Source organism: Mchenga conophoros, linkage group LG3 (assembly GCF_057382185.1).
Source record: "Mchenga conophoros isolate Kocher_MC1m ecotype Shallow Benthic linkage group LG3, M_conophoros_male_GT1.1, whole genome shotgun sequence".
Lineage (NCBI taxonomy): Eukaryota > Metazoa > Chordata > Actinopteri > Cichliformes > Cichlidae > Mchenga > Mchenga conophoros.
The window spans coordinates 34,065,962-34,078,282 of NC_140528.1; the positions used below are offsets into that span (position 1 = coordinate 34,065,962).

Sequence of the window (12,321 nt, forward strand, 5' to 3'; positions counted from 1 at the left end):
GTGGCTTATTATGACATCCACGCATCATTACAGGCAGCCCACTAACACAGCTCAAGATGGTTCACGGATGTGTGTGAAGAAAATAAATCTCAGGCTTTCAAAGACTCTAAACTCTGGAGAAATGAAGGTAAGAGCCCACGCGGGTCAGGAAAATCTTTTTAATATCAGCGAATAAACATGAATAATTATTATTTTTGTTGTTTGTTGGATATAAAGCGGCTCATTTTTAATATTTAATGTTTTATGCTTCGCTTACTTCGTGCGAAGGATAAAGTCAGGCCGACGCGTCCTTGGTGCCCGCTGATATCATCATCATCATCATTAGAAGTATTACTCCGAACAAGCAGACATTTTCTATGCACATCAAACTCTCGGGTGTTTAATGAACCTTCACACTGAAGTAAAGTCAGAGCGCTGCTGTGGCTTTATTACATGAATTTATACCGGACACCAGCTGGAGCTGGCTGCTCCGGTCTCTGCACATGTCTGTGTTTGAGCTCTGACTCCAGGATCCAAGTGATGCTGCTCCATCTGCTTTCTGCTGGGCTGTTTCTCCTCCTCCAGCTTCTATCTTCTCCTATGTGCAGTCTGTGGCCTCTCACGGCAGATTACGGAGATCTAACCGGCGTGGCAGCACTACCAGAAGACAACACGCACATCCTGTCACAACTCCAGCTGTAAATAAAACTGTACACTGATGCAGAGCCTGAACTACGCAGCAGGTTCGTCATATGCAGGATTTCTCCCTGGCTTCTAACACACATAGTCAGTGGTGGTTTTTGATATGGGCGACAAACACAAAAATAGCAGACACCATGATACAGACTTCTAATTTGTACCGATTTTCTTTTTTCGAAATTCGCGAGAGCCCTCGGTGCGCCTGCTTGCTGCTGTGCTGAAGTCACTTTATTGTCGTCTCCGCTACAAACAGTCCAGCATATAGAGAGACGAGACGACGAGGCTCCAGTTACAGCAGTGCAAGCAAACAAACAATAAATATAAGAGTAAGAAAATAAATATACGCTTTAGGACTCGTGGTAAATGGATCAATAACTGTTTATAATTTGTAATTTACAGTTTGATGATTTCGTGTTAGTGTTACGGTTGAACTGTGTTCGTGGGCTGCACAACATTACTGGTGCAAGGACAAGAAAGACAAAACAAGACACCCCTGCCATAATCTTTTAGTTACAATATTATATTTTTTTATGTTCTGATTGTTCAAATATGTCATTTTCTTTGGTTGTTGTAAAATAATCAATCAGGGTAGTTATTGCTCCGTTGTACCACAAGAGGGAGTATCCCCTAAAACGAGCAGCTCTAGCTGAGTAAATCAGTCCAGCCACTAACCATAAAGCAGTGCGCCTAAAAGAGCTGTGAGATTGTACAAATGTGTAACGATGCACTGTGTCTATACATTTGCAGGTAAGCAGATACAATATAGGAAAATAACTTGAGATGTATCTAAAGATAAGTCCACAGGGTTGATGTGGATGTGGGAAACTTGGCCACTGATCCCCACTATGTGTCATTAGTATATAAGTTATTGGTAGAGATGTGAATTAGCCATGAAGCTAATGATTAGCATCTGGAGCTAATAATTAGTTTGTGTGGAAACCTCGTGGCGCTTAGGGTTGCCAACTCCCTGAAAAATAAATAAGGGACACCTCGTGGCCAGGGCCGGGCAACCCAGTTGTCTTCACCCTTCCCAGTGTGGTAGCTCTTTTTTTTTTGTGTGAAATTATTTTTTAACCATTTGACTTGAATTTGATTTAAGCAGATGCATATTCTTTGTGATATGACCATATAGGAAACAAATGATCATTTAGCCATTTATTTTTAGCTCAAAATGACAACATTAACACAGTAAAACAGGTCTCTTTCTTAAACAGAAGCCTGTCATGCTTAACTTTTGAGAATATAAGTAAATCTTTCTTTAAAAGAACTCTGTCCTGCTTAACTTAAAATTATATAAATTAATAGAAAGCAATACAACAAAAACATTCTTGTAACTGTGCACATTTAGTGCATTTAGTACAATTGGCTTCAGTTGAGGTATTATTTCAGCTTTTCTAAAGCTAATCAGCTGCTCCTGTTTGTAAACCCACTTGTTCCCATGATTACGCATCATTACTCATCAATGTATTACTTTTATGTAATAGTGATCTATTTGTTGTAATCATCTATCCTTGCAGTTGTTTATTACACAAAATAAATTATATTATCACACTTCTGGCCACATAGCGCTGATATTCACTGCACATGCCCATATTAACCTTAACCAGAGGGTTTAAAAAAGCAAACCAATGTTTACATACCATATGTGCTTCTGCCGTGGCCTGGTGGACAAGAAATTGGTAAAGGGTTCCCCGAGCTTTCACGCCCCTCATGTTCTTCATGTGCCCACCACTAGAAGCATGCCTATGGAAAAAGTGCGCCGGTGTTGTGCCAAAAACTGATTGCTCGTATTTAAACTGCTATAAGTAACTTGTTGGGCTATACTATGTGAAACATATGTCAAATGCATCCCTCATGGATGACATAAAGTCATCTTGAGCCACAAACAACATTAGTGTAACAAGGTAGAAGCCGCAATCAGTTTTTGGCAGTGACTTTTATATAACCTTTATTTATGCAGTTAAAAAAAATCTCATTAACATTAAAATGTCTTTTGTAAGAGTAAGTTGGCCACGAGGACAGCAGAAATGGCAGCAAATATTACAATAGTTCTGTAAAATATTTTAAGTGGGGATAAAGGACCGGATTGGTTATAATGTAAGTACAATAACACAGAGTTGTAAATATACTTGAAAAACGGATAATTTTTAAATTCTCTATATAACCCCTTTGTAAACCCTGTTCACCGAAGTCTATTTACCAACATACGTAAAGATATTACACATAAAAAATACACAGAAACATTGGAAATCAGTTTTTGGCACAACACCGGCACACAGTGCAGTGCGCTTTATAGGTGTTATAGTGCACTTTTCCAGCCAGGTGTTTTCCTTTTCCCATTCCTCCCTGTACTTGCAGCCTTTTTTTCTTTCTCTGAGGGGAACAAACATTGCTGCTCTAATGCTGGGCTCACACTGTGCGATTTTTGGCCCATTTTGAGACGATTTTTGAGTCGTGCGACCGATTTGGTGATCGGCCCGATTTTGGCCTTCATCGTGCATCATGTAGTATACGTGGGGTAACGAGACGCGATTAACACCTCGAGCAGCTCCCGATCATCAATCGCTCGTGAGATGGTCACCGCAGCCGCTCACACTGCTCACGTGCAAACACGTAAACGTCGGTGAAAAAGATGGAGCAGCTCGGCAGTGCAGCCTGTGATCTGGACACAAGCGATGGAGGCACAACTTGTAGAACTTTGGAAAGCTCATCCAAGCCTTTTCGATGTGGCCTCACAAAATTATCACGACCACAACAACCGTGAAAACAGTTGGATCTACACTGCTGCTCAATCACAGCTGCCTGATCAATGTTTTTCATTAGCAATTTAGCAAAGTTGATGGTGGTGGTGTGTGTGTGTGAGTGAGAGACAGAGAGAGCGAGCGACAGATTGTCTGTTATAACCTTCGTTTTATCTCAGGTCGCATCAGAGCATCGGGCCGTATAGTGTGAGACCCTGCATCGTGACCTATGAACTTCTAACCCCTGCGAGTCAATCGTGCAGTTTGAAAATCGCACAGTGTTTGTCCAGCTTTAGGTGTACTGTCATCCGAGACTTGCACCGCAGTGTCGGCATTTGTTTCCCTGTTGGCCATGCTTCTTGTTGTGGTCATCTGTTGTCTTCCGGTATTTTCTCCGTAAGCGACCTTTCCTCGACCAATGAGATTAGCCGTAATCTGAATTGTCATACTCGAATTGTCATAAGTGTGCTGTCAGCTCATTGGTCACAAAGCAGGAGAGGGGCTGGGAGTTATGTTTTCAAACAAAGCGTTAATTCCATTAACATTTATAGACTACTTTTGATTCTCACTGTATTACGGGACAAAGTGCGTCCCTTATTAGCTCAATACGGGACGTGTACTTTTGTTTCTAAATACGGGACGATTCCGTTTTTTAAGGGACGGTTGGCAACCCTAGTGGCGCTGTTGTGGATCTATACCAGTACCAGCGAATGAAGACTGGTGAATCACACTATCCTTTGTTTATGTTTATTTCCTGTAAGGAGCATTAGCCTTTGAGTTTAAAAACTAAGTCACAAAGCTACACTGGTTTCAATTCATCTTAATCCAAGTGTGCAACACTGGCCTTGTGGATCAGTTTATTTAGTCTGTTGGCATCTGTGACCCCCAACCTGCTGCCCCACCATGCAACAGCATGGAGGATAGCACTGACCACAACAGAGGCCAGAGGGAGTGTTCGCCCAGGGCACCAAACAGGGTAGAACAGCCACCGGATGTCAGAATGGAGTCGGTGTGAGGTTGTTGTTTCTGACTCAAATCAAAGGAAGCCAGAGAAAAACAGACTCACAGATCTCATACAGAGAAGGAGACAGTCCTTTAAAGTGATGCAGTACAAATGCTCAACTTACCTTTATGAAATAAAACAATATAATGCCCCTCTCGTCCCACATCCTCTCCAGCTCTTCTCTGAGCCCTTGGTACTTCTCCAGCTTCTCATGTTCCTTCTTCCTGCTTTTGCTGTCATTCGGTACATCTATCACTACGGCCGTCATCCTCTGTTTGTCCGACACTATATCAGGTTGGTTAGCCATCACCATTTTGTCCGCCTGTATCCTGAATACTCAGAGCATATCCACCAAATACTCAGTCTGGAAGTTGTTGACCAGAGAGATTTCTTATGAAGTCACAGAGCTATTTTTCTTTATGCAACATATTCTAAAGAAAATGAAAATGTCACCTCCTATGCGCTCATAAACCACATTATAACTCTATTATTATTTTTTAGGTTGGAAAATTATGATTTTACCACTAAAATAATTAAAATTGAGGAAAATAAAAAAACCTTTAGGCCACAAAAATATGTGTATTTATGTGTAATATAAATTTACAGATAAACCTGAGATCTAGCGAGTCAGTGAAAGGTGCACCGCGACGTGTCCGTGGGAATACTGTGATTACATTAAAAACACAACGTGTGAACACGAACACGCTGTGAGGCGATAACGGGGAAGCTTTGACGTTTTTCTGTGTTTGTTGCCATGGAAACGTGTGTGCCACAGTCCCACAGCCGCTTATTATCATTACAGACAGGATCCTGTCAAAGCCCACGAACACAGCTCCAGATTGTTCCAGGATGTGTGTGAAGAAAACAAATCCAAGATTAATCTCAGGTTTTCCACATCATGAAAGAATCTAAAAATAAAGTCAGAGCGCTGCTGTGGCTTTATTACATGAATTGGACACCTGCTGGAGCTGGCTGCTCCGGTCTCTGCACATGTCCGTGTCTGAGCTCTGACTCCAGCTCGGAGGATCCAACTGATGCTGCTCCGTCTGCACTCTGCTGGGCTGTTTCTCCTGCTGCAGCTCCCATCTTCTCCTATATGTGCAGTCTGTGTCCGCTCACGGGAGCTCGCTGTGACTCCACCTGCGTGACAGCAGCTACCAGCAGACAACATGCACATGCTCTCACATCTCCAGCAGAGCTGCATTAAAATGTTGCGCTCAGTGTGCATGTCAGTGACAGCTGCAATCAGCTGAGTTATGATCTGAGATTAAAAACACAACAACTCATATTATTATTGACATGTGTAATTATAATCTGCACCATTATGATAATAATGATTTCATAAATAAAGGTTTAACTGGGTCTCCTGTAGGCTGCGCTGTCAGCTCCACACAGCACACGGTGGTCACATGACACCTCATCACTCAGCTGATAATAAATAAATAAAAACAAATAAGTAAATAAAACTGTAGCTGATCCAGAGCCTGAACTATGGAGCAGGTTCATCATATCCAGGATTTCTCTCTGGTTTCTAACACACATCAAGGTTCAGCATGAATGTAGTGTCGATGCATCGATGGGTCCCATCAACTGCTGTGGTTTTACACACACGTCAATATTTTATATAACAGAGAAGAAAAAGAAGACAGCGTGTTCTGGACTGTGAGGTCCCTAAGAGTTCAGTCCTGTCTTTCAGGTTAAACACACAATTTGTGACCTTCATTCTCTAAAAGCTCTCTGGGCTCTGCAGGTCCTTTGACCTTCAGTCCACTGTGTGCTCTGTGGAAGAAATCCACAGCATGCTGCTGTTTGTGTGTCTTCACGGTTTCCCAGCATGCCCTGGTTGTGGTGGTGGAGGTGAGTGAAAGTTTAAAGTCTGTCACTGCACTGATGTGGACTCACAACGAGGCCGATCCCAAAACTGTCCACAGGATAAATTCAAAGTGCAACAGCAGCATCAGGCTGAGCTGCTACTTACTGCATAATGAACACAGACCTCGTTGATCCAGGAACTGAGGTCAGTTTGTACATTTTGTCTTCACTCCTCTCGAGGATCGCTGACCCGCATAGATGCAAGATTACATTCACCTCCAGTGTGAGTCGCTGGTTTCGACTGTGTGCTGAAGATGCTTCACAGTGCTGATGTCTGAGTCACTCATGGACTCTATTTTTCTAAAATACAAATAGATGTAGCTCCTGCAGTGGAAAGACTCAGACTGAAGTTTAACAAACACAGTAAAATTTTACATCTGCATGAAGAGAACCTGTGTCAGACCAAAGCTTTGCTGCTGGGAGCTGAGATAAGCTGATGGAGTTAAAATGAAAATAAAAAATGAAACTTGAAGGCTAAAACATGTGCTGCATATAAATATGCATAAAGATGAAACGATTAAAACATAGATGAGAGTTCAGGAGAATCACCACAGCAGCTCAGACTGATGAAGAGCAGCGAACACTGAAACTGGTGCTTCTTTATCTCATATCAGCTCTCGGTGGTTTCCTGCCACAGACAGACAGCAGAGGCCGAGAGGAACGTTTGATTTGTGCGTCAGCAGCTGCAGAGGAGCGTCCGAGTGTTTAACGGCATCTGTGCTGGTGTCGACTTCACAGGAGGATGAAGATGCTGCTGTTGCTCCTGCTTCTCCTCATCGACGGTAAGAAACGCTCTGAAGTCTGAATGCAGGTTGTTTGCACTCACTGCAGGTTGATGATCATGTTTATTACAAGGTTTGTACGCTCATTAGAAACATGGAAGTCTTGAAAGTTTTGGAGAAAAGATGGAAACGTGGCTCACAGGTCCATGTGTGAAGAAGTTTGATATGGTGTGTAACCCTCTCTGTGTGAGTTCGGCTCACACATCCTGCTGACCTACATATACTGAAACAGCGTTAAGTAAACCTTGTTCAGCTGTTACGTGGCTCTTTGTGCTTCAGCTGTTTAAACAGATTCTTTGTCCTGTATGAGCTGATTGTTTAGTGCTTTAAATCTAAACTTAAAGTGATTTAACTGAGGCACCGTTTTCCCCCCTTAATCACTTAGAAGCTGCACTTTGTGTTTACTTGTGTTATCTTTCTCTAATATCTGAATTAGTTTGATGATGTGAAACATTTAAAAACATACAAAAACAGGGAAACTAGGAACAGGAGAAACACTTTTGCACCTGAACAGAGGTTTAAAGAGCCAAGTGGGAGCCCACCATCACCTCCGTCATCAAGAAAGCCCAGCAGAGGATGTACTTCCTGAGGCAGCTGAAGAAATTCAACCTGCCAACACGGACGATGATGCAATTCTACACTGCAATCATCGAGTCCGTCCTCACCTCCTCCATCACCGTGTGGTACGCTGGAGCCACTATCAGGGACAAACAGAGACTGCAGCGTGTTGTGCGCTCTGCTGAGAAGGTGATTGGCTGCAGACTCCCATCTCTGCAGGACCTGTACACCTCCAGGACATTGCGGCGTGCAGCCCGGATCTCAGCTGACCCTTCTCACCCTGGACACAGTCTGTTTGACCTGCTCCCCTCAGGCAGGAGGCTCCGGTCCATTCGCACCAGAACCTCTCGCCATAAGAACAGTTTCTTCCCCTCTGCTGTTGGACACATGAACAATAACCACATGACTGTCCCCGCCACTAACACATGACCCTACGCTGTGTTCACTGCATCATTTCATGTCTGGCACTGATCACCACCTGCACTCATGTATATATCTTTCTACGTAGCACTCATAATTCTTATTCTCATGTATATATCTCATGTATATCTCATGCACATATCTTTCTTTCTACATAGCACTTTAATTCTTATTGTTTGCACTGAAGCACCGCAGCAATTTCCTAATGTTGTAAACCTCAACATCTGGCAATAAACCCATTCTGATTCTGATTCTGATGAGTCAGCCTGAAGTCTGGTTAGAGCTCAATCTGAGCTCTGTTTGTTGCTCCAACCAGAAACTTTCATTGAAATCTGTCAAACATCAACGCAGCGACTGACTTGAGGCAACACAAGATTTTAGGCTAAATCAACTGTCTCCTGTTTTAAAGCTGTAATAGATTACTTTTTAACTTCATGAAAATTGTCATGTTTGCACTTTGCAACAGTGAAAGAAAAAACAGAATTTAGATGCAAATGAATCTGAAAGTGGTTAGCACGAGTCTTCATAGGTACTGGTGGATATGCTCTGTTAGCTGGCACGGTGGTTGCATGAACAGCATCAGACTGTATCAGGTCACAGTCAGTGGTGAGGTTGTTACTCCAAAAAGTAATCTATTACTTACATTACTTACATTATTCCTTAGTGTTCATAAAAGTGTTGCATTATGCTAATTACTGAAAGTAATTCATAATTACTATACTGAAAATATGTTCTGTTTCCTGGCGCTTGCTTGTCCTCCTGTTTCCGCGATCCTGCGTGAAACAACAAATGCAGCCGTAAGAAACCTCACACAAGCTGCAGACCACACACTTCACAACGGCTTTGTGTACTGATTGAACCGACGGTTTGTCACGGAACGATGGGCGCTCAGCGACTCTCCTAATTAGCTCCCCCAGACGAGGCTGATCAGCAGCATGCGTGTGTCATCATCCATCACCCTCATTAGTGAGGGTAGCGGGACACCCTCACTAGGCCTGACGGTGCCTGTAAACCAGCCTACAAGATACCCCCCGTCCCGATTCCTTTGTTAGCATTTTAGCATTTTCACTTTTAATCCTGTATCACTCTGCTTGTGCTTGTAAATGGTTTCCTTTTATCCTCTGGCCCTTTTACACTTTACTTCCTGTTTTACTTTGAAGATTTCTGTTCCTTTCCTGTGCTTTCCTGTTTGATGTGCTTTGTGTTTAGCATCTTTGGATGATGGGCTTCCTCTCCAGTTTAATTCATGTTGCATGAATGAAAATGAATTCAACATTTGTAATCATCATTCTGTCTGCTCTGACGTCTGTAAGCAGGTCTGATCATGATTATTACCTCAAACATGACACACGGTGTCTCTCTATATGTCCTCACAGTTTCCCAGCATGCCTCTGGTGTGGAGCTGTATGAGGGGGACTCGTTCATGCTGCCCTGTCAGTTTGACACTTTCAATCTGACTGACCCCTCGGTGGTGTGGAGTCGCTCTGACCTCAGTCCTCCAACCGTCCACCAGCGTCAGCGTCAAGGAGACGAACTGAAAGATCAAAACCAGCGTTACAGCGGCCGAACATCCATGAAGACTGACGCTCTGGAAACTGGAGAGCTCAGCCTGAACCTGACCAACCTCCAACTGTCTGACAGCGCCACCTACACCTGCTCCGTCAGAAACAGGAGGATAGGACAAATTAGACTGACAGATGTGCAGCTGCAGGTCAAAGGTCAGCAAGAAGCTTCAGCGACTGCTGTTGATAAAGATTACATCACTGAAAGTAGTCTTTACTTTACAATCAAAGGACTTTGTTGGCTCAATACAGCTTAGATTACATGGACTCAGAGGTCAAAGGTCACACTGTTTGTTGTCTGTCTTTACAGAGCAGTGGTCATACTGGGAGCCTCTCGTGTTTCTCCTGGTTCTCGTCCTTATAGTTTCCGGGGTTCTTTTATTTCATTTCTGTCACTATTTCATGTCAGGTGAGTGTCTCCTACTATACTACCCATAATGCCGATGGTTAGCAGGTGTCCTTTGGTGGCTCCTTGACTGTGATCCACAAATTTGTTCCAGAAGCTGAAAGAGTTGTGAGTTATGAAGTGAACAGGCAAATATCCCTGAGCTTTCTCCTGAGTGTCAGAATCCGATTTCCTCATTCCGACTACGAAGCGTCAGATTCAGGGTTTGACCTACGATAAGAGCGCTGCTGAAAGAGGCGTGGTCCAGATCTGCTTCTAAACAAACTCCAGATATAAAAAACTTCCTTGATGGTGTGTAAGTGTGATCAGCTACCACATCTATGCTGTAAGTCTGAGGTAGCTAACAGCATAGACGTGCACAGTCAGTACCAGCTGCAAACTAAGCGCGACATTCATGTAAATCCTCTTTGTGGCGCTGAAGTTGGTCACATGGTTTGTAGTTCACTTGGAACAAACCAACCCATGAAAACACGTTTACAAAGCTGTCAGCTGATCCAGGGCAGAGTGAAGCAGCTACAGGTGTCCCACAGTGATCCAGAGGACACAGTCTGGTCCTCTCTGTCATCACTGAAGTCAGAGGACTCAGTGGAAACAGGAGTGAAGAGCTGCTCACACAGCAGAGTGGACTCACTGACATCTGTGTGTTTGACCTCTCTGTTTTCCTCTCACTTCTTCAGGCTGTGAACGTGAAGACGGGGATGCTGACGTCCTGTAAAGCACAGCTGACCTTCATCAGGACGTCACAGAGGAGACGCTCTACAAACACACAATGATCCACACACAGACACACCTGCCTGACAAACTGCTCTTAGTGCATCATCACGCACACGGGATGTGATTTGCAGCGTCAAGAAGTCTTCAAGCGACCAATGAGAGCACAGGATACGACTGACTGACCTCTGGTAGGAACCACAGGCGTGGACACAGGCACACACCTCACAGCAGCTGAAGCTTTCTGCCTCTCTGTAGACGGAGTGTGTTTACTTTTGACAGCAACAATCAGATACTACAGCAGTCAGGTGAATTTAGAGGTTTTTCTGTGAGTAAACTGACTACAGCGGCTACAACGCCGTCCTTTGTTAACGCTGTTGGTCCAGAAACTTCCTGTTCACTCAGAACCTGAAATAAAGGCGTCCACATGAACATCAGAGCCTCTGGTTTTTATCCCCACTGACATCAAACAGACACAAACACTGAGTCACTAAGACGGAGCGTGTTCAGATCAGATGTGTAGGCAATGATATGATGGTCCCGTCTCCTCTCAGGTGGAGGTTGTTCCCACTGCTGTCCTCTCCTGCATTTCTACCTCTGTAAAGATTACGAGCTCTACGATAAACGTGCCCTCATGCTTCTCAGTTAACAATTAACTCAAATGCAGCATCAACCGTATTTTTTACCCTCGTAACAAAAAGGAATAAAGTGTTTTTTCTTTGCTTAATAATCACAGCTTTACTGTGTTATGATGTAAAATAAAACTAAAGTCTAAATACAAGAACGTCATTTTAGAATAACTCTCTCTTCATTGATGATGCTGAGCTTTTATACTCATTACCAAAAACCTCAGAGAAATAAAAACACATAAGCCTGGAGCTTCAGTGGTTAAACAACATTTAGTATGTGTGAGTGTGATGAGCAGCTCTGACATGAACCATCACTCCTCCACGTCCAGCACTGTGGTGAAAGCTGTGGACTGTGGACTTTCAGTCACGTATCAGCTTCCTGTCACACACGAGGACTTCCTGTTAAGGTCAAAAGTTCCTCTATCAGCAGTTTGTGCATCGCGAGCCTCCACCCGAGTGTTTCAGATGGTGATGCTTCTGGGTACCGAACATAACACAGGAGATTGAATAAAGACGCTGACGTCCCAACTGTGCAGGCGTCCTTTGACTTTTTTCATTTACACAATTTTAATCACTTTGTGACTGTTTGTCTTGAAATTTCTCTTATGAGGTGATCGAGCTTGATTACACTTAATAAGAACATGTGAAGAGTGAAAGGATGGAGGAACAGAGCGAAGTGTCGCAGTCTGTTTACATGTTTAGGGATAAAATTGTTCCAATGACAGAATATGTTTCTATACGTTTAATGGAAGAAATCACTTTATTAATAATAGATGACTGGAGATGGTGCACACCTGTTATACTGTTACAATCCCTGTTTACATGGATGAATATGGATATATTAATAATGTTATTTTATAATAATAAAAAAAAGAAATAAAAAATCATGGCACAGTCTTGTGCTTGCTGCAAAAGATAAAATAAAATTCTGCACAGATAAATTTGAATTAAACCTTTTT

General features: G+C 43.1%; 1 protein-coding gene across 4 annotated transcripts; it reads left to right on the plus strand.

Annotated features, from left to right (window-relative positions):
• The first annotated feature begins 27 nt into the window (after positions 1–27).
• Positions 28–11,249, plus strand: LOC146578304 (myelin-oligodendrocyte glycoprotein-like). Of its 4 annotated transcripts, none has more exons than XM_085258100.1 (5): positions 28–127; positions 6,909–7,076; positions 9,431–9,772; positions 9,927–10,025; positions 10,700–11,249. In XM_085258100.1, exons 2-5 carry the CDS (start codon positions 7,037–7,039, stop codon positions 10,735–10,737), a joined length of 519 nt encoding a protein of 172 aa, XP_085114226.1. In that variant the 5' UTR covers positions 28–127; positions 6,909–7,036; the 3' UTR covers positions 10,738–11,249. The 4 variants fall into 4 exon arrangements, with proteins under 4 accessions (XP_085114226.1, XP_085114234.1, XP_085114251.1 ...); XM_085258108.1 differs by lacking the exon at positions 28–127 and adding an exon at positions 1,295–1,425; XM_085258125.1 differs by lacking the exon at positions 28–127 and adding an exon at positions 4,635–4,716.
• Positions 11,250–12,321: the final 1,072 nt, after the last annotated feature.

Excerpts from the sequence above, each read along its gene's own strand:
- LOC146578304 (XM_085258100.1), top strand. The coding sequence starts at position 7,037 with ATGAAGATGCTGCTGTTGCTCCTGCTTCTCCTCATCGACG. Across the intron at positions 7,077-9,430 it reads CCTGCTTCTCCTCATCGACG|TTTCCCAGCATGCCTCTGGT; the intron begins GTAAGAAACGCT and ends ATGTCCTCACAG. Across the intron at positions 10,026-10,699 it reads CTGTCACTATTTCATGTCAG|GCTGTGAACGTGAAGACGGG; the intron begins GTGAGTGTCTCC and ends TCACTTCTTCAG.